Source organism: Cyprinus carpio, chromosome A5, assembly GCF_018340385.1.
Source record: "Cyprinus carpio isolate SPL01 chromosome A5, ASM1834038v1, whole genome shotgun sequence".
Taxonomy (NCBI): domain Eukaryota; kingdom Metazoa; phylum Chordata; class Actinopteri; order Cypriniformes; family Cyprinidae; genus Cyprinus; species Cyprinus carpio.
The window spans coordinates 611,922-634,286 of record NC_056576.1 but is presented as its reverse complement, the minus strand read 5'-3'; the positions used below and the strand labels follow the sequence as shown (position 1 = coordinate 634,286).

Genomic DNA, 22,365 nt, shown 5'->3' with positions numbered 1-22,365 from the left:
AAATATAATCAAAGACTTAAAATTTTAATGTATTATTAATATTAACAAAGTTTAACGAAGGTTAATAAATGCTTCAGAAGTGTTTTTCATTAATGTAGTTAACAAATGGAACCTTATTGTAAAGTGTTATCAGTTTTACACAATGATCACATGATCTAACATAAACTGAAAGTCTTTTGTTCGTGGACTGTTTCTACCGTTATGGAAAAAGCAAACTATTTCCTATATAAGAAAAGTAGGATTGGATCAGACCAGCATATTGGTTGACTTTGTAGAAGACCACATATAATTTAATATAAATTATAGGTTAATTGTCTTCTAGTGTAGGTGCTTAGTTGATCAACTTGTGTACTCTGAACTTACTGTAACAAATTCAGTCTAACGGTCAATTTTTTTTTTTTTTTTTTTGTAGCAAGTGAGAAATCATATCAGTCGTGTTTACATACATGGCTATATCCACCTTTTTCACCACTATTTTCTGTGAATGTGCAAGTCTTCTGATTCATTAGCCACAATAGGAAATAACAAGAAGGGTTTTATTTTGAATTATTTTTTATTAGTTGTGTTCAATAGGTACAAATACAGAAGGATCCTAAATGCTACAACTTGTTAATTTTTGGCTTTAAAAGCCTTTAATTACTTTTACAGGAAATTGTTTTCTTGCCTCATTTGGGTTGCCTGACTTAATTAGCTCAAGTGTCTTGTGGGAAATTACTCAAAGCAACTTTCTGTTAACTATTTCCGTGCCTTCACCTCAGCAGGTGTTTGACTTATGGGCCAACTGCTAAAACTGTGATGAAAAATCATTATGCAAATATAAATAAAAGGCTATACATGTGTTTAAAATAGTGTTCGGTTTTAAAATGTAAATTATAAGCTAGGTTTGGGAAGATTTGGATTGATTACACTGATGTTTAATCGAAGATTGTGACTCGATTTAATTAAAGTGTTGCAAGGAAGGCGCAAGAAGTCAATATTAATAAGGTCATACTGACGTTGATTCGTAACCTTCCAATAGCAAAGTGTTGGATCCTGACTATTAAATAAGCTCATGCTGACGTTGCCTTGTTCTCGTCCAATGGCTTGGATTGGCTCATTAATATTCACAACCAAGCCTTCGCCACAGTGGTGTTCAGTTCCCGGCCTGTCACCTGCGTCGAAGAGGTTTGTAGACACAAACTGCCATTCCAATCATGACCGCCAGCAGTATGGACAGAACACTTATTAGAAGAACTGCAGAAGGAGATAAAATGAACAAACAATTCAAATAAATCCACTGGTGTTCACATAGCGCAGTATTTTAGGATCAAAATTTTTAACTGAGAACCCTTTTAGCGAAAACACATCTAAAACGGAATCTATGATGAAGTGTGCTGGCAGGTTAGTGACACAATTGCAGGTTCTGTCTTCGATTTAACCAGTGTGAGGTAGAGATAACCTGCTCAGCATATGCTGATCTTATTACATGCGAGCGACTGGATTAGAAGGATGAGTTGTGTCTCTCCCTTAATGAGAAAAAGAAATTCATAGATGAGATTGGAGGAGAGGAACACTTATAAGCAGACAAGCCAGAGAGAGAGAAAGAGAGAGAAATACTGATGTTTAGAGCAAATGTGATGGAAGTCTGAATATGCTTATTATTCAGTACCATGATATATTATAGTATTACTACAATCTCATACCAGTTACAACCATATATTACTTTATGGTACGGTTTTGAAAGTATACTGCCACAGCTATTGTTTTGTACCTTTTTTCAGAGATTGTAATAAACTTTATAGAAGTATAGTGAAAGGTAACAAAAAATGGAAACTAAGTGTATAACATGTTGATTTATCATTGATGCATTCAGTCATTCGTTTTGAACACAAGCACATTCAGAAAGATTCAGGCTTTGACTTTATTCTGTAGCCCTATTCAAGAGGTATGGCATTTCGAAACGGTCAAATAAACATCTTACAATAAATACATGGAAATAAAATTTAATGAAAAAATAAATAGGTATAAATTCAGACTGTGCACATTAAGGAAAACATCCTTATAGGCTATACATGTGTTTAAAATAGTGTTAGGCTTTAAAATTTAAATTATAAGATAGGTTTGGGAAGATTTGGATTGATTACACTGATGCTTAATCGAAGATTGTGACTCGATTTGCAAGGAAGGCGCAAGAAATCAATATTAATTATGTCATACTGACGTTGATTCGTAACCTTCCAATAGCAAAGTGTTGGATCCCGACTATTAAATAAGCTCATGCTGACGTTGCTTTGTTCTCGTCCAATGGCTTGGTTTGGCTCATTAATATTCACAACCAAGCCTTCGCCACAGTGGTGTTCAGTTCCCGGCCTGTCACCTGCGTCGAAGAGGTTTGTAGACACAAACTGCCATTCCAATCATGACCGCCAGCAGTATGGACAGAACACTTATTATTAGAAGTGCTGAAGGGGGATATAATGATGAAAAAATTATTATAATATATACTGTTGTTTTCATATAGCGGTGTTTTTTGGTATAGATTTTTTATGTGAGAACTTTTTTAGCGAAAACACATCTAAAACGGAATCTATGATGAAGTGTGCTGGCAGGTTAGTGACACAATTGCAGGTTCACTCTTTGTGGATGTAATGGGCCTGACAGGTTCAGTCGCGTGCGTAAATTAAATTCTTACCCAGATTTTGCCTCAGCAGGACTTCATAAGGTCTATCATGTAATTTAGACTCTCCCAGTTGAGCATTTCCAGATTGGAAAAAGGTTATGCAGCAAGCGATGAGAGAGATCAGGCGTGCTGACATTGTATCGAAACAGCGAGCAGGAATGCAAACCCAGTCCAGAAGGTCCCTAAGCCGTCGAGTTAAACCAACACCGAACATCCCAGTGGATGCCCTTCGCAGTTTCCAATGCAGCTCGTGCATAATTGATTTTATTGTGACAGACCTTTTACATGTTTACCATAAATTCAGTGATGATGCTCTGGAGAATTTTTTTTACATTCTATTTTTTTGCACGCAGTGTAGGTCACTCTCCACAATAGGTTCGATTCTGTTTAGTCAGTATTTTTATATAATGACAGCAAAGATATTGGACCATTGTCTATAGCTACATGCTGGTGCTTACTTTCATGTCTCACATATTACTTCTTTGTCTCTTTTTATATAGCATATTAGAAAAACTACTACAGTCATCTTGCACCTCAACATGTTTTGAGTTTTGCCAAATATTAGAAGACTTCACTATTCACTTTTTTGCTGCCTAAAAAAAAGAAGAAAAAAAATTCTGAGTGATTGATTGATTACTTGGTCAAAAGAGAGAAAGATGTCAAATTTGCTGTCACTCCCCTCAGCTCTTGAAACAGCATTAAGTTTATTTGGCAATGCTCTTTAATGCCAAGGTAAGAAAACACAATGCATAGTGTTATAAATGTTCATTAACAGTTTTGTATATGAAATATACAAAATATAAAAGTTTGCTAGAGTTATAATGTTAATAACTGTGAAAACGCATTATCACAGTCGGTCTATTAATTTTTAGATTTTGTCATTTTGATTGTTTGTTTTCTGTTGTAATTGAGTATTTATACATAAGTTTCAAATTAATCTACAAATTAAATCATTTAAACTAAAATATGTATTTATGTCTCAGGCATTATTGCAAAATTAATATCTTAACCAAGTGTGCAAAGATTCTTTTAGTTGAGGCATTACATAAATGGGTCATTTCTAACCAGAATACCTTGAATTTAGAATTGCGTTCATGTTAAACCTGTATGTTTGTTTAATTATAACAAATTCTGAATGATAGACCTATAATTAAATGCTCCATGCTTTAGTTTAAGGATTCAGACTCCCTTTGACATTAGCTTAAGGTACCCTCTTATAAATATAATAATATTAATAGTTAATATTTCAGAAATTTAATAACATATTTGCATGTTCACAGTTCTCTGATGTTGATTAATGATCACATTACATGGAGGTAAACAAATATTTTTGTATCTTTTTATAGGTTTTTTTTTTTTTTTTTTTTTGCAATTTTTGCAATTTTTATTTTAAAATGATATTATTAACTATTCATCAAATGTGTTTGTGAACCTAGTTGTTAAATCCTGCTTCAGATTCTTCTATGGCCTCAACTTGCAGGTCACATACAGTTTGTCACTCACTAGCCTTTTCCGTGCAACTCTTGGGCTTTCATTTTGGTAATTAACAGAGGAGCACAGAGCCTGCAGCCCTTTTGTTAGGCTCCTCTGTAGTTGAATCTGAGGTCCACCTCTACTCCAGTCGCCTGCACTGAAGCCTTTGATCCATTCTACGGCCTCTGCTAGAAGTGGCTGAATGTGGAATAGCATTATCTTTTGCTCTATTCTCTCACCCCATACCTGAAACTGGCAGAACTGAGCCACGTTTCCCAGACCAGTGATTGGTGGCGATTGAAGATCTAGTCTTAATAAAAAACATCTCATTTAAATGCCTGACACAATGCTGTTCTCTTACCCCTTTACAGATGCTGGATACTGCAGCTCAATGCAAATCAACATGTTAATTAAGGTGCAAGGCTGTTCACACTAAGAGAACGAAAGTGGGAATCACAACATAGTATTGTAAATCTGAATAGATTACAACGCAAATTCATATAATGATAGATAGATAGACAGATAGCTATAGATAGGAATGTTCAGTACAGCTTTATTTATTTTCCAGACATACATACAAGCAAAACTCTCCGCCACAACCTACAGTGCAGACATAGTATATGAACCACATTTTGAACTATCCATAATAAGACATTCATAGCAATTTAATATTTGGTCACATCCAGAGTTCAGTAGAATCCTCAGTTCTTTATATGGAAAAAAAATGTGGGAAGAAAATGAACACATTACACATAGCTAGGATTTGGGCTCAAGTTTTCTTAGAGAATGAAAATTTCAAACAGTCATGTAATGTTAGTTCAGAAGAAACCCTTATTTTTGTCTTTTTGTCCTTTTTTTGGTGAGGCACAATATCAGTACAAATGTTACAAAGTTTTGACAAAGTAGCTACAATATTTAGACAGAGTTAAGGCAGAAAAACACCATAATGATTAAATCTTGACAACAATTATTTCTGAAAAAAATGAGTGAGAAATGTGTATGAAGTACTCTGTTCTAATTGGCTGAATTTTTCACAATGAGTTAATCTCATTTTGCATGTATCTCAAAAAATGTTCTGTGACTTGAAGGGTACATCTGACTTACAATGTAAAAAAATACCACTGAACTCTTCATCTTTATACAGTACGGTACGTAGATCTTAAATTAAAATAGAACATCAATTATTTGTAAATTGCACAGATTGTTAAATTAACGATTATAATTAACATTGAATGTCATTTTTCATTTTACAGATTAAATCTAATTGTACATCACTTTCAAATTTTATCATTTTATGTATTCTGTATATTTCATTTTGTATTTATTTCATTTGTATTACTCTTTGTATTATGATTGGACAAATCCCTAAACCTATGCAAAAGTTGCTTATTTTGCTGTGGACACATGTAACTCAATATATGTGGCTTTTTTATGTGAGTTATGTCTTGCTGTTTTGCTCTCAGTGGTCTATGGTATAGGGCTTAGCCCCATGCTGTCAGTGTGAATGTCTGGCAGTGTTCTCTCTGGTCGCAGACATACAGCAAGACGCTGAAATTAGATTGAAAACATCATGTGAGCAACTTCACCCATGTTATAACTTACAGGAATAGTTCACCCAAAAATTAAAATTAGCTTAAAATTGACTGAAAAACCAAAATATACACCCTCCAGTCAAACTATATGTATCATCGGAGCAGAATTGGAGAAATGTAGTATTACATCACTTGGATCCTCTGCAGTGAATGGGTGCCGAAATGAGAATCCAAACAGCTGACAAAAAATATCATAATAATTCACAACACAGCCAGCTAATCAATTAATGTCTTGAGAAGTGAAAAGCTGCATATTTATAAGAAACAAATCCATTATTGATACGTTTTACCTTTAAACTGTTGCTTCTAGTCAAAATACAAGTCCATAATTCACAATAACGCTTCCTCCATCCCTTGTTGTCCTCTCACGTCAAGATCCACTGACAGATTTGTTTAGAACTATTTTGGACTGCTTTCACTAAACGGTGCGTTATCTGTGCATATTTCTCTCCTAATTCAGACGAGATGACTTTTTCACTATTGAAATCAATATTATGGATAGAGGACTCATATTTTAGCCAGAAGCAATGATTTGAAGTTAAAATAATCTTGATGGATTTGATTATTACAAACATGCAGCTTTTCACTTCACAAGACATTAACTGATGAACTTGAGTCATGTGGATTGCTTGTGAGTCATTGTGTTTTTATCAGCTGTTTGGACTCTCATTCTGATGGCACCCATTCACTGCGGAGGATCCTTTGGTGAGCAAGTGACGTAAAGCTACATTTTTCCAAATCTGTTCCGATGAAGAAACAAACTCATCTACATCTTGGGTGGCCTGAGGGCGAGTAAATTATTTAGCAAATTTTCATTTTTGGGTGAACCATTCCTTAGAGGTTTCTCATGAGATCTACAAGAATGCTTTTCAATTGGGAGTAGTTGTTATTTTATTCAACTACTGTCTCACCTGTTTAAGAGAGCCTGGGGTCCACACAAGCTTGTACACCATGTAGATGGGGATCCACATGAAAGAGGAAGCTCCGATGATGTAACCGACCGTGATGCTCCAGTCTGGGAACTCGTAGTCAAATAGCGTGAGGGGCTGAGGGTTCAACAGTGAGCTGATAATAATGTACTAAAGAAATAAACAGGAAAAATATTTAGTGAGTTAAATTAGCATTTTGTTCATATTAAAATTAATAAAACTGTTATTTATAAAATGCAGGTGCTTTGAAAAGTTCCATTTATCAAACATAAAAAAATCTCTTTGAAATGTCATATATAATTTTAAAAGTGTTTAACAATTCATTCAGATTAGGTTATAGGTCACTGCAGTTTCTGTGTGAGTTCAGATGGATTGATAAGTTTGAAAACATCTTTAGAGTGAGACTCTGATCAGATTATTTTATATTCAAAAGGTCCACATTATCCTGTAGACCTTACACATCCTTTTGTGGTCTATGGAGACTGGAAAATTGTAGAGCGGTGGCCTTTGTGTCTTGAAGGAACAGTGACAAATGTCTTCTCTCCAGCATTTCAAATAATGTCTCAAACACTGTCTCAGGAGATGAAAGTGGCAGCCGTTTATCAAGGTTTTTTTGTTTGTTTGTTTTTTTATGAAAAAAAGAATAACAGGAACAGTATGAAAAAATGATTGTGTTGAGGTTAGCTGTGATGCATGCAGAATTATCTGAGGAATATTAGGCTGTAAGAGTGCATGCCGTTTGACATTTGCAGACTGGGAATTGTGACTGTGTGGACAGGTAAGGGAATGAGATTATAAAGGTAATAAGGGTGGAAAGAAGGTTGTGGGTGCTTAAATAGTTTTGAGAGCATGAAAGATGACTTTAACATTTCACAAACTTTGCACATACTGTCAAATACATCTTTGTTCAAACTTACAGCAAGAAAAGCTGGGCTGATAGCAACCCAACACACTTTCCAGAAGAGTCCTGGAGTATAGCCCAACATTGATTTGATATCATTGCTGAATCTGTTAATACCTGGAGAAAATTAAATAAATTTGTTTATTTTATATACTGAAATTTTTGTTCATGTACACTTAGACATGATATATATATATGTGTGTGTGTGTGTGTGTGTGTGTGTGTGTGTGTGTGTGTGTGTGTGTGTGTGTGTGTGTGTGTGTGTGTGTATTTAATTTATAGTAAAAAATCTTACCATAAAACCAGGATACTGCTGTGGCCTCCAGAAAGACTATAGCTATAATTGGAGAACCAACTCCAAATTCTTCTAGTAATTTTACCACATATGCACCACCTTGCAAAATAAAAATAATAAATTAATAAAAAATGTTACATTAAATAAAGTGCCAAACTTTGTCTGTCTGTCAGCAATTTTCAGTTACATTATTTGGTCAAACATAATTTTTCATCTTTAATAACCCACCTGTCCTGCAAGATAGACAATCAAATTCTAGATTTTATATTATGTACTCTGTTATTATAATTTTAATTCCGCACTGCTGAAATATTCTTATTATAAATGTCAACAAACTGAGATCCAGAAGTTGACTGAAACTCACATTAGTAAGGGTGCTGAGAGAGCCCAGAAAGCAAACAACCACCAGTCCAAGAACAAACAGCTCTCTCCGATGGGACAGGGTATCTGGGTACTCGTCCATTACAGCTGTGATGATGGCCTCTAGCCCACCGAACTGAGGCAAGAAAGCACACAAAAAACCTATGAACATGCAATTATATATTTTGCAAAGCAGTATTGACTGTATTGAAATATCTCTTTCTTGTTGTTCTACTTCTTTGTTCATCATTTTCTTTAACATACAAACTACATTCAGGATTCTTTGTAGATCATTTCAGAATTTTACATACTATTGGTTTTTGAAAACTTCAAAAGGTAAAAGTCTCACATTAATATCACTCAGTAGTGATATCATTGTAATAAATTTCATATTGTTGTTTTTTGTTTCTTATAAAAGTTAAAGTTGTAATTTTTAATTTTTTTTTTTTTTTGTTTATATTTGGATAAGACAGTGTTATGTATCGATTCTCACGCACAGCCAAAAGAAAACAAGATGTGTGCTGATTGCCATGATGACAAAGTTTAAAACTGCTCTGATGACGTGTAATTTTAACAGAGCCAAACTTAAAAACAAATGTTTCACTATAACAATATTTTGTTGCTTTCTTTCAAACAGTGGTATTTCTATCTGGATATACAAATCTAGTTCTCTCTGTCATTCATTTTTCATATCATATTTCTATAAATCTTATACTTTTGCTGACTTCACATGCATATTTAGACTTTTTTTTTTGTTTCTGTACATTCACAGGTACAAGTGTATACGTACAGTGCTGTCCAGTCCAAGAGTAATCATCATCACAAAGAAGATGATGGCAAAGAAAGTCGACCCAACCATGTTTGCTATGGCTTCTGGATACGTGATGAAGAGCAGACTGGGTCCTAGAGGAGGTGCAGAAAGTCAAAAGACAACCTTGAGTTAAAAGACGAAATGCTTTATTTACAGGGCTGAAAGTCTTGTATGCTATTTTGGGTTTGATGCAGCACACTTACAGTAAAACTCAAAATAATTGAACTATTGAAAAGCAAAAAAGGAAAGCTCACCTTTGTCCCTGGCTACATCCTCAACGTTTACATTTCTCTGTTCAGCCATATATCCCAGGACAGTGAAAATAACAAATCCTGACACAAAACTTGTCAGGCAGTTCACCAGACTGGTTACAATAGCATCTCTGTACAAATCGCAAACAAAAAAAATTATTTACAAACTAAATTTAAAAATAAAGTCTATGTGATATTCTCATCCTTAGATATGACTTGATCCCTTTAGATTGCCCATGTGCCTCCTCACAGTCTTATAGTACTACACAATTCAATTTCCCCTCACTCAACTATGCTGCCCGTTCATCTCTTCAAACTGGACATAATTTGCGGTTCTAATCTTGTTTTTACATCATTTACTCATGGGGAAGAGCATTTGTTTTGGTTCATCATATGATTCATCAGGGCCTAGTTCAGTTTGATGGCATTTCTCCTCAGTTAGTGGACACAGAGCCAAATGTAAATAAATGGCTAAGCTATAGATAGAATCAGAATTAAGAGTGAGTGGGCATCAATTTGGCCACAACTGGGCAGGTCTGTTTTGTTGTTCTGTTCATAAACTACCGTTTAAAGCATTGGGCTCAGTAAGAATTAAAATAATAATAATAATAATAAACGTTTCTTTAGCAGCAATTCAGCATATGATGGTTTCTGAAGGATCTCTGAAGACTGGAGTAATGATGCTTAAAAGAAAAATCCAGCTTCACGGGAATAAATTACATTGTAAAATATATTCAAATAGAAAACATTTTAAATTGTAATAGTATTTCATAATTTTACTGTTTTAACTGCATTTTTGATCAAATGAATTCAGATTTATTATGCATAAGAGACTTAAAGAATCATACCAACCCCAACATTTTGAACAGAAGTATATGTACAAATAATTAATTTATGATTCAGGTATTAACTCAAACTAGATATTATTTTCATATCCTTTATATTAAACAACCATGAAGAACTCAGTGCAAATGCTGATAAACAGAAACTCCAGTAGATCAATGTGATGAAAATGAAGGTTTTGTCTGTACCTGTAGCAGTTATTGTTGAAGGGATTGTAGCTGGACAGGGCAAGCAGAACACCAAAACCAGGACCAAGAGAGAAGAAGATCTGCGCAGCTGCATCTACCCATACCTACAAAATATTAGATACTTTAAAAAAAAGTGTGGCTAGAGACAAACACATGAAAATGTGGTTTGAATCATAATAATAATCTTTAAAATTCACTATGCTGAATACAATGACATCACAGAATACTGGGTTTAAGCAGTGCTTGATCACATCTGAAGATTTGTGTGAAGAGAAACGTGTGTATGTGCATCTGCATGAACGTGTGTGTCAATGAGTATGAGGGCCTTTCATGATGGAAAAAAAATCTGTGCCAATTACGCATCTCATTAGCCCCTAGTGCTTTATTTTTGGTTCTCATCACGGTTCTCTGCAGCGCTGCCTCACCTAGCAAACAGTACTGGGCTTATATAGTCACACGATTAAAAATGCAGTTTACATATTGCCTTCACCGAACATTTATATACCTATGACAATAGTCCTTTATTTATCTTTTTTTCCGTATTATTAACTTATCTCAAAATTTATGAAGAAATATGCCCTTTATGAAGTCCATATTTTTTCCCTAGTCAGTTCAGCTACTAGTGATTCACGAGTTTCCTGCCCAAATGCCTGAGGTCCATTTTATTACTGCATGAAATAAAAACACTTACATGCATTTTGCCATCAAAACAGCACATGAATACATTTAAAGAGGTAACAAGATAAGTAAAGAATGTCAAGAAACAACGCAATCTAATTTAACAATAAATGAATGCTAGACACTAAGAGAAAAGACTGAGAGCCTGTAAGAGAAAAGCACTTACGCTGGTCTCCTTCAGTTTCTCCCATTTGGGATTGAGGTAGAACACCACTCCTTTCCACGCTCCTGGCAAAGTTGCACCACGGATCATAAGAATCAACAGCACCACATACGGCAGGGTGGCAGTCACCCATACTACCTGAGAGAGACACGTGAGGATGAGAGGATGTGGAATGATTTTTCCTCAAATGATAAAACATGCATCATTTAATAATTTAGGACTCAGTAACCTTTCCTGAAGTCTTGACTCCTTTCCACAGGCTGAAGTAGACGATGGTGAAGATGAGGAAGAGGCAAAGCATGAGCTGCCAGCGAATGTATCCCACATCCCCAAGCCCAGATGATTCATGGACTGCTAGGACATTCCTCCTGTTTTAAGAAGGGTTTACAAATGTGCAGTCTGAAACTGACCTGAACCACAAAGTATATGCATATAACACTTTAATGTACACAAGTTTACTGGACAAATAGGTTCTGATGTATAAGAAAGAAATGTTGGCACAATGCAAAATATGAACACAATTCTCCACAAACTGAAAAGTTTTATCAGTCTTTTTGCAGTTCTTTTGGCCCTTAACTGAAAGATTAAATGTACTTCAAGCTGTTCCTGTAGCTCAAGATCTTTGAAATTTGTAATATATATATATATATATATATATATATATATATATATATATATATATATATATATATATATATATATATATATATATATATATATAGTCAAACCAAAAATTATTCAGACATCACATGTCATTTTTGTTTTTTTACTGGTGGGGGCAGTTCATATGTAAGTGATGATAGCAAAATAAAGTAAACTGTGACATGTTATACCCAAAAATTCTTCAGACAGTGGACTACCAGTAAAACTGATAAATATTTGGGATCGAAAATTATTCAGACACTTTGACCTGACCATGTTTTGCTTAAGTGTTATCCGACATTATCAAGATGAATTTGTTCGGACAGAGTTTAACTCTTAAGTTCTTGTCATATTTTATTCCCATTTTCTAAACTGTAGTGAATAAACTGTTATAATGTGTGAAGTGTCTCAATAAATTTTGGTTTGACTGTTCAACCTTTTCTACTGAGATTTGTAGTAGTCCATATTTGCGACATATTCGTCTACAATGCTGTTTTTTCCTATTGTTATTTCTCTTTGCTAAATCTTTCCCTTTCCCGCTTCCCTCTCTCTTTCTCTGCCATATTTGCCCTCTTTCAGTGCAGCCACTTACATGCACTTACGTGTAAAACTCTTCGGCAGGTGAGCGTGAGTAGTTAGTCCAGGTCACGTTGTCTTTTCCGAAGTAGTTAGTGCAGTTTTCTGTGTTCCAGGCATTATCACAGCTGGTCCAGGGCAGAGTGCTGCTGAAGGAGGAGTAGAAGTAGAACAGAGCCCAGGCGATGATGGTGTTATAGTAGAAGGACACATACAGTGCAATGATGCAGATGGCGAAACCAATACCTGACAGGGAAGGGGAAATGATGTCAGTGTTTTGTTAATGAAATCTCTCAGTCTGAGTGTCATTTTTCTCTTTCCATCTATCTCTGTGACTGTGTATTAGTCTCTTATTCTTTAATTTTATATCCATCTAGACTTTTAACCTTTTCAAAGTTAGGACTTTAGAAATGTGAAAATTTATAGATCTTTAAAGCTAAAACATTACAATACTGTATATGAGACAGATTTAGATTACATGATTCTTACCTTTGAAAATAGGGCAAATATGTTTCCATATGGATATGGCACCTGTTCTGTGGAACTGTCCTAGAGCTAACTCCATATAGAAAAGTGGCACCCCACCAAATACAGCCATTAGGACATATGGAATAAGAAAATGCACCTGAAGAACACAATTATAACAGATTAAAGCGCCATGTCTGTATGTTGTGAGTATTTCTGTATGTTATAAAGCTTGTTACATTTCATTTCAATGATTTCATAAACCAGTATGCTAAAAAAAAAAAAAAGTTTGTTACGTTTGAGATGAGATTTGCAGTCTGACACTTGTTGATCTCAGTATCTGCCCAGGTTAAATAATGAATAGCCTTTACATGAATGATGACTGCAGCTGGCCATGTCTGCTTCACAGGTGCACTGGTGCATACGTTTAAATAAACAATTATAAGTATTATTTTATATACTGAGAATACAAACCAAAAAATAATATATAAAAATAATATAGTAAACAGTGTAATATGAAAAGGCAAATAATCCCATGGCGGAAACAGGGGAAACCACGTGTGAAAAAGCCTGAAAAACATTTTTTTTTTTAACGTTTGACTTCAGGTTTGTTATGTCAATATGTTTGTTTGTTTTTTTTTAAATAAAAAGAAAGAAAGAAAGAAAGAAAGAAAGAAAGAAAGAAAGAAAGAAAGAAAGAAAGAAATAGGAGCTTTCAGGTATCTTACGAAAGCATTAGTTGTTTTCACCTTTTATAAATAGGAAATTATGCACTGTAGAATACATTTCATGATGGTGATGGATGGAAATCTTTGTTTCCATTCATTTCAATTTTCACAAAATGTATGTTATTTCTATTCGATGTTAATGTTTTATTACTCGATTCAACATTTTCTTTTTTTTTTTTCTTTTTTATTAAAATTGGACGAAGCGGTTAAATTGGTTGTGGTGTTGGCAACACTTTAATTTTGCTTAAAAATGTAAGCCGCCAATTAAACCTACATTTTACATTTTATTGAGCTGAAAAGGTTTAGTGTAAGATATTATCAGAAAACAGTTTAAGTTGCTTACTCTGTAGTTAGGTTTGTTATTTATTTATTTTTTTTTGACAAAATAGGTTTGTCAAACGTTTAAAATAAACACAAAAAATAATTTCAGCACCATGGACAGCTCATCCGGCCATCGACACCAGCTTTTAAATGTATTATTTCACTTGTCAAAGTAAAACAGACACAATTAAAAGAAAGAAAAAAAGTAAAAGAAAAAATGTTAAAAAAAAAACTAAATACAAACTGAGTTCAAAACTCTTACCGACAGATATAAGGAAATCTCCAAACATTTCCGAGGTCTACAGCAAACCCAATGACTGATAAAAGAAAATCCATTTTTTTGCTCCATTTATCGCGGGATTCTGTCTGAATGATGACGGGCACCGGGTTGCTGTTGTACCCGGCGTTGTTTGGAGGACCCGCGCAGAGGTTCCCGTGAACCATCACTTGTTCTTGGTGGGGCATCTTCGCTGGTCCCGGTGACTTGGCAAACTGCAGAAGTAATTATAAACTGCGTAAGAAGTGCCTTTTGTGAGTTTTTTTTTTCCAAGAGTAAAAAGTAGTAAGAATATTTTTTTTGGATTATGCTCGATGTGCGGTCAAAAGAGGCTGCGCGGGGGACCGCAGCATGCTGCTGTGGTTGATTTCCCTACTGGTGGGAGTAAAAGCTTGAGGATTAACCAAGAGTCCCCCACCTGAGCGCGAGAGCTTTGAACGAATGAGATTACACGCGGGAGATGCCGCGACACCATCACTCACCCCTGACATCCCGCGTGCCCACCGCTATCATTCAAATGGACCTCTGCAAGAGCGCGCTTAGGTCCTCAAGAAATATTGCTCTATTTGTCAACGTAATAATGTTTTTTTTTTTTTTTTTTTTTTTTTTTTTTTTGAAGACGAGGCAAGAAAAGCATGGTCAATCCTTAAATATTAAAATTAAAATTAACATTTAGGTTTTAAAATTTTATTCAATAAGTTTAATCTAATTTCCCCCGCTTGAAAAATAAAATAAAAATAAGATAAACAGCCAATTCAGTCTGGTTACTGACTAGCCTAAATTGATTATTAACTGTCTCTACTGGTTCAAGCTGATAGAACATGTTGGACCAGCAACAAATCATTTACTGATCATATAAGATGGTCAAGATGATCGTGACAGATGGTCAGCCAGATATTTACCATCTAAGATCAGCTAATGACCACCTTATATCAGCTAAAAACCCATTATCATGTACTGTAACTAAAAATATCAACCCACTAAAACAAATTTTTACTTAAACATTTAGGAAATCTCATGGTAGATGTTACAGTTATAAACTGCAGTGATGAGTTCATTGTGTTTTTTTTTTCTAGCATATTGAATTTAATTGTTGTTGAAGAAATAAAGTATGAAAACTCATCGAGAAGAACTGAATGAAATTGTGACAAGTTAGACAAAGATGGAAAGTTTGTTGATTTTTATTGAATCTGTCATCATTTGCTTACAAAATCAAACTGTCTCAAAATCAAAACTTATGAGGCATATAGCTACCAACATAAAAAACAGAGCTAGATTAAAGAAATAAAAAAAAAACTGATTCACCCATAGTATAACACACATGTATGTGTAGGGTGAATTAGAAATGAATATTTCGGATATAACCTATAAGGATATAAGTTTTTTTTTTTTTTTTTTTTTTTGGGGGGGGGGGGTCCAGTTTAATAAAAAATCAATATTTTTAATCCAACAAGTGTGGTGTGTGGTGACTTTCATTTAGTCAATATCATGTCTGACAAGCATAAAATGTGATCAAATGTAAAATACTCTAATTTCATTTTATTTATTTTTTATTGTGAAACCAGATTTGCAATATGTTTTTTGTTTTACTCAAGTTGTTTATTGTCTTGACCTGTATCCTACACCTGGCATTAGGCCATTGTATTGGATGAAGAATGGATTGTGAGGTTTCAGGCCCATGTTATTTTTTGACAGCAGAGCAGTGTGAATAACATTTTAAGTTTCCCTGGCTTCCTGAGTAGGCAGATGTAATAGTATTTACTGGAGATCCAGGAGAGTGTATCTGCTCTGTGGTCTAACTGTCCTCGTTAGGTAAACCTAATACAAAAAGAGTTTTGAAATCAAATCCACCGCTTAATTTAGCACTGGCTAATCGAAAAAGTCCTAACTAGATATGGAGACTGCAGTAATCGTGTAGGTCACTGGCTAGAGAGTGCAGTAAATAACATTAGACTCGAAAAATGGAAGCCCTTCGCAAGGTCCGGATCATAGCCCAAGTGAAAGAGAAGATAACTTACATTTACATTTAGTCATTTAGCAGACACTTTTATCCAAAGCGACTTACAAATGAGGACAATAGAAGCATTCAAAAATAGCAAAAGAGCAACAATATGTAAGTGCAAATGACAAGTCTCTGTTAGCCTAACGCAGTACATGTAGCAAGGTATTTATATATACACACACACACATACAAAGAAAAGAAAAACAAGTAGACAGATTAGAAAACATAGAAAGTTAAATGACAAGTCTAATAAAAAAAATAAGATAAATAGATAAGTAGAATTAAAATAATTGAAAGTGCTAGAGTTAAAGGGTCAAAGAAATATGAACAGATGTGTTTTTTAGTCATTCCTTGAAGATGGCTAAGGACATTGGATTGAGTTCGGCAGGTCATTCCACCAGGAGGGAACAGTTAATGAAAATGATTTTGTGCTTCTTTGAGATGGGCCACAATAATGCGTTTGTACACTTGCAGAACGCAAGCTTCTAGAGGGCACATAAACTCTGAAGTAATGATTTATCGGTAAAGGGGCGGCAGAGCCAGTGGGTGGTTTTGTGGTCAAACCTTAAATGCCTACAAGCAAGCAGCTACTGGTACCAGTGGCAAATTGCATGAAACAGAGGTGTGACGATGCATTCTTTTCGGCTCATTAAAGATTAAGTTGCAGCGGCATTTTTGATTAATTGTAGAGAGAGAAGTGGCTGGAAGACCTGCCAAGAGAGCATTGCAATAGTCGAGCCTCGATAGAGAAGAGCTTGAACAAGGAGTTGTGTTGCATGTTCTGAAAGAAAGGGCCTGATTTTCCTAATGTTGTATCAGCAAATCTGCAGGACCGGGCAGTTTTAGCAATATGGTCTGAGAGATTCAGCTTATCATTAATCACAACTCCAAGATTTCTAGCTGTTTTTGAAGGAGTTATGGTTGATGAGCCTAATGGAGATGGTGAAATTTTGATAAAGTGATGGGTTTGTTGAAACCAAAAAGCAGTTTCTGTCTTAGCCAGGTTGAGTTGAAGGTGATCGTTCCATCATCCAACAGAAATATCTGTTAGCCATGCTGAGAGGCGAGCAGCTATGGTGGGGTTATGGTGGTTGAGTGTGAGTTGGTGGTGAAATATGACAGCATAGCAGTGATATGAAAAGCCATGTTTTTTGAATGACAGAACCTAATGATGCCATGTAGAAAGAGAAGAGAAGTGGTCCAAAAACAGAGCCCTGAGGCACCCCAGTAGCTAGATGTTGCGGCTTGGACACCTCACTCTCCTCCAAGATACCTTGAAGGACCTATCTATAAGAGGTAAGACTCAAACCACTGACTTGCGGTTCCTGAGATGCCATTTTCCAGTAGGGTTGACAGGAGAATCTGGTGGTTCACCGTATCAAAAGCAGCGAACAGATCCAGTAAGATAAGTATAAAAGATTTGGAAGCCGGTATTAGGGCTTGCCAGTCTTAGGGCTTCAACAACTGAGAGCAAGGCAGTCAAATATCCACTTCTGAAGCCAGATTGGTTGCTGTCCAGAAGATTGTTCTGTGTGAGAAAGGCAGAGACTTGTTTGAACAGAACTCGTTCAAGTGTTTTTGCAATCAAACTTGAGTCCATTAATATAGAATTAATGGACCATGTTAAGAAGAGGTACATTCATTTGCTACTCATTCTGATATTAATAAATTCATAAAGCTTCATAAATTTATAACTGCAGGGACATGTTTAATACCTTCGTAGTGCAATAGTGTGTTCATTGTAGTACATTCAAACATTCCTCTCAATTCACCTCCATAACACAGCCATGCTGCAAATACAGTGGAATCACTTGATTTAAGAATTTTAGACCTGCATTACAAAAAAAAATCATAACAAATCTGTATATTCATAGTATTATATATTATGCACATATCTTAAGAAATCCGCCACACGTGGCTCTCTTAAATAATTGATTCTGATTGGTCAGTCGCACCATCCAGGGGTCAGACCAAGAGGTAATTATTATAATTTAGCTTTAATAATTTGGTAAGCACAGAAAAAAATGTTCAATATATCCACCTTATTTTGCAATGTGGAAGTAAGCTATTTCCTGTGAGTGTGTAAGACATAGAAAAAGATCACATGTTGTACAACACAGCTGACTTCAGGAGTATTATTACTATCTACAGTCACACATTAATATTTTTATGTTTATATAATTTTAATTTACTTTAAGACAGCATTACCACCTAATATAAAAGCAACAATTAACTACAGCTTAGTTCTAGAATAATCCTTACAGGAAATAGTTTGAAAGCATTTCCTGTGATCTTTGACAATTAAATATCTTCTCCCTGAGAAGTTATTTAACTGTAACTTGAACTTGTCCAAGGAAAAAGGACCCTATTTGTCCTGAAACAAAATCTGCCAATGACTTTATTATCAGCCTTGCTCTGCTATAATATTATCTGTCACTGCACAGATCACACTGCACACCTTGCAAGATTTTTCAGCCAAAGTCTTTATGCATTGGCCAAGTAGGTCTTGGCTTAGTGGGTCTTACTTAGCTTAGCTTACTTTTTGCATCATGTTCAAAACATAACAATACCTGAAAGCTGCATTCTACACGAGTAATGGATTACATGATTGAAGCTGCTTTGGACAAAAAGTCTCTGCTAAAAGGCAACTAACTGCATTAGACCGGTGTAATAGGAAGAAGTAATTTTGGTACTGTGCATGGGCTTTTACAGTGCAAACTACATCGCTGATAGCTAAAATAAACCAGAACCTTTAGGCTGGCTTGCCAGTTTTGCTCAGATTTATTCAGTCAATATACCAGCACTTACTCCAGAGTCATTCAAATAATAAAGTCATGTTTTATGTATGAACTGATCTCTTTCTGTTGTATTAGTGCTACATCAAAGCATTGATATAAAGCATTAAGGATCTTCAGAACCTGAGCTGACCCTGATCCAGAGTTCTTACATCAAGGTTGATTCCTGCTAAGTATAAGCTGACATATATTAACACAAAGTGCTTTGATGGCTGAATGTGACATAACATTCAATCTTTTGTAGGTTCCAGGGAGCTGATGTGAAAACAGTTTTGATTTTCTCCTGTGATTACTGGGGGTGAAGTGTAAGAACAGGGAACTGGCATCAGATCAGGTTAAAAGGGCAGCTGAGTCCCGAAGCGCAATAGACCCCCTATGTTAAAGCCTAGGTAAGTTGCTGGGTGCTGCTGTCAGGGGGAGTTTATGTGTGCGGTTAAAAGAACATCAGGCTGACAGGGACTCTCCCAACATGCCTTGCTGCCCATCAATGAATGTCTACTCGGATCACACAGGGCTGTAAGCAGAGCGCTGCTGAACGGCAGACTGACAGCTGCTTTATCATGTGAATACAAGTCCAGAACCAGCTGTTGCTTGTTGCAGCATGTTATATATTATGTGATCATGTCTTTTGGCCTATAATCTTGCTGCATGACAAACATCATCACAGATTTTACTTTTGATATGAACAGAATGCATTGGCATTTTATTCATGACCATCACCCTTTCCATCATCATCATATCATAAAATTTTTGCTGAATTGTTTTTTTTTCTCTGACTTCCCCCTAACTTTTGAATGGTAGATACGACTGTCACATTTTTAATCAACACAAACAAAAATATGAAGCACAATATGAAAAACAATAATTCATGATTCAGCTTTTGTCTTTTTAAATGGTTTGGGGCATTCAGGGTCATCCTCAACTGGATAAACATTTATATATATTATATATATATATATATAGATATATATATTTTATACTAATATATATATATATATTATATATCATATAGTATATATAGTATATATATAAAGTTTTCTTTTAAGGGATTGGAATTTAAGGGTTGTTATAATTGCATTATAACTTAATTTAAGTGATGAAATTGTAATCTAATTTTCTAATTTATTAATTTAATAGTTTAATATAGTTTAATTTAATATATTCTTAATTTAAATAATTAGGTAAATGTTTCTGTGTGTGTGTTTCATTTCATTCGTAATCTTCACCTACACACCTCTGTATACTGTGTATTGTGTGTGTGTATTTGTATTGTATATTGTGTTGTATTATAATTATTTAAATACCATGTGTATATATTGTACATTGTATTTAATGTTATATCATAACTAATTCCTTAAAGCTAACTTGAGTAAAGCTCAGTTCTGATGTTAATCATAAACATGCTAATGCAGTGCCTTTCATGGCTTCAGTGCACTATACATTTACAACCAGAAATACTCATAATGTAGATAAAAAAATCTATATTTCATTGATTACTTAAAAGAGAATGGTTACTGATAATTGTCCCAATAAACAAATAAACTTTGATAGCATTATTTTCCTAATAATCTCTGCTCAGCAAATGATGATTCACCTGATGAGGTGACAAGACTCTCTCTCAATTATTAACTGAGCAAGTGATTGTGAGATGCTAAGTCATGCCGAATCCTCGTCAAGTCATTCAGCCAGGTTCTTGTCATCTTACAAAAAAAAGAAAAGAAAAAAAGCATTATCATCTGAAGTACTATCCTTCCACTGCTTTAAGCCCTCTGTGTGAGAGTAATCCATTCTTAGCACACTTACACACACAGAAGCTGCTGATAACTTTATATATTCAAAAGAGCACAACTCTTTCATCTGTATTTTGTGCATCACCATATGGGGGATTATTCACAACCACCTCTGACATAATGTGACTCAGTATTTTCAGAAAATAAGACTGACGCCATAATGTGACATAACAGCATATACTTCAAAGTGAATGTGTTAGAACTATTAATGACTGATCTGCATTTATTTGTGCTGTTTGGATATACAGTAGTACTATATCATCTTAAAGAAACTCTTTCGCTGAAATGTTTTTTTTTTTACAGAACAAGTAAGTGTGACCAGCTCTGTTCTGTTGAGGATACTTCTATCCTCTTCTACACATGTAACTGACAGAGAAATGTATCTTATTATACATATAGTTAGGCCTTTCAGTTATTACTTGGGTTTATGCATAAACATGCCCAGCCACAAAATCACTTCACTTTTTCCTTGTAATATTAGGTAGGGCTCACATACTGTGACTTTCCAATCACAATGGCTACTTTTGACCTTCATAAACATATTTGCTTTTACTGAAACAAATGGAAGAGACACACTGTAACTCTAAACTCAGTAGTGTCTACCCAGACAGATGACATCACACATTACAACCTCATCATCTGCAGAGAGAAACTGACACTCAATTACACCTAAACACACTGGAGTAAATAAAAGTACCTAATTGACACATTTTGCTTTCAGTTAATGTAACATTTTTATGAATTGCTTTTAGTTAATGTGGAGTAGTTTAATGTAAATTATTGATAGTTTTTTTTTTAAGTTGTTTGTAGATAGATCTTCATCACTAACAGCCTAACTTGAAAAAGCCATTTCCTGATAAACTTATTTTGTTTTGGAAGGGTGGATGTATACTCAGCGGTATAGTAGACATAACTATGGTTTATTATTTTGTATTTCATAATTGTTGCCGTAAGTGATGTGCCAGTTCTTTTCTCTTTTACAGCTTCAGGTTGCCCAGCTGTCAGTTTCTGTGATATCCGCTTAGTTCACTCACTTGGAAAATACATTTTGTTGTCTGTACACAAAGCCCCAATAATTGTAGCACTGTCATTTATAATTCTACACCATGCTGATGTAATTGATTGCCATCTTTCCAATTTAGAAATCAGTTAAAGCTGGAATACTGTTAAAAAGCCATTTTAACCTTCAAAGTATTGTCCCTTGTTAAAACAGGGTCCATGTCAGAGCTTTGGTGCAGTGCACATGCCCCAGAACAAAAAATGGGAACCCAGAATCAAATCTGACCTGGGTTGCATCCTGATGGATCCCTTGTCCCCTTTCTCATAAAATAAAGGCACTAAATAAATAATGGAGTCCATTTTGCCTATATAACGTCATGATTTGTCATTTTTTATCAGAAGGTTTTATTATAAAATTACGTAAGAGATATGTATGATAGGGGAAGTCGTGGCCTAGTGGTTAGAGAGTTTTATTCCTAACCCTAAGGTTGTGGGTTCGAGTCTCGGGCCGGCAATAACACGACTGAGGTGCCCTTGAGCAAGGCACCGAACCCCCAACTGCTCCCCGGGCGCTGCAGCATAAATGGCTGCCCACTGCTCCAGGGGTGCTCCGGGCACGGCGTGTGT

General features: G+C 35.1%; 1 protein-coding gene across 1 annotated transcript; it reads right to left on the bottom strand.

The window, feature by feature from the left end:
- Nucleotides 1–5,340: 5,340 nt before the first annotated feature.
- LOC109089953 (sodium-dependent serotonin transporter-like) lies at nucleotides 5,341–14,340 on the bottom strand. Its single transcript, XM_042757218.1, has 13 exons — nucleotides 14,260–14,340; nucleotides 12,851–12,986; nucleotides 12,388–12,607; nucleotides 11,373–11,511; nucleotides 11,147–11,281; nucleotides 10,303–10,406; nucleotides 9,275–9,402; nucleotides 9,000–9,112; nucleotides 8,210–8,345; nucleotides 7,850–7,948; nucleotides 7,571–7,671; nucleotides 6,636–6,803; nucleotides 5,341–5,680 (listed from the first exon to the last, which is right to left on the bottom strand). Exons 1-13 carry the CDS (start codon nucleotides 14,338–14,340, stop codon nucleotides 5,600–5,602), a joined length of 1,641 nt encoding a protein of 546 aa, XP_042613152.1. The 3' UTR covers nucleotides 5,341–5,599.
- Between the last annotated feature and the right edge of the window lie 8,025 nt (nucleotides 14,341–22,365).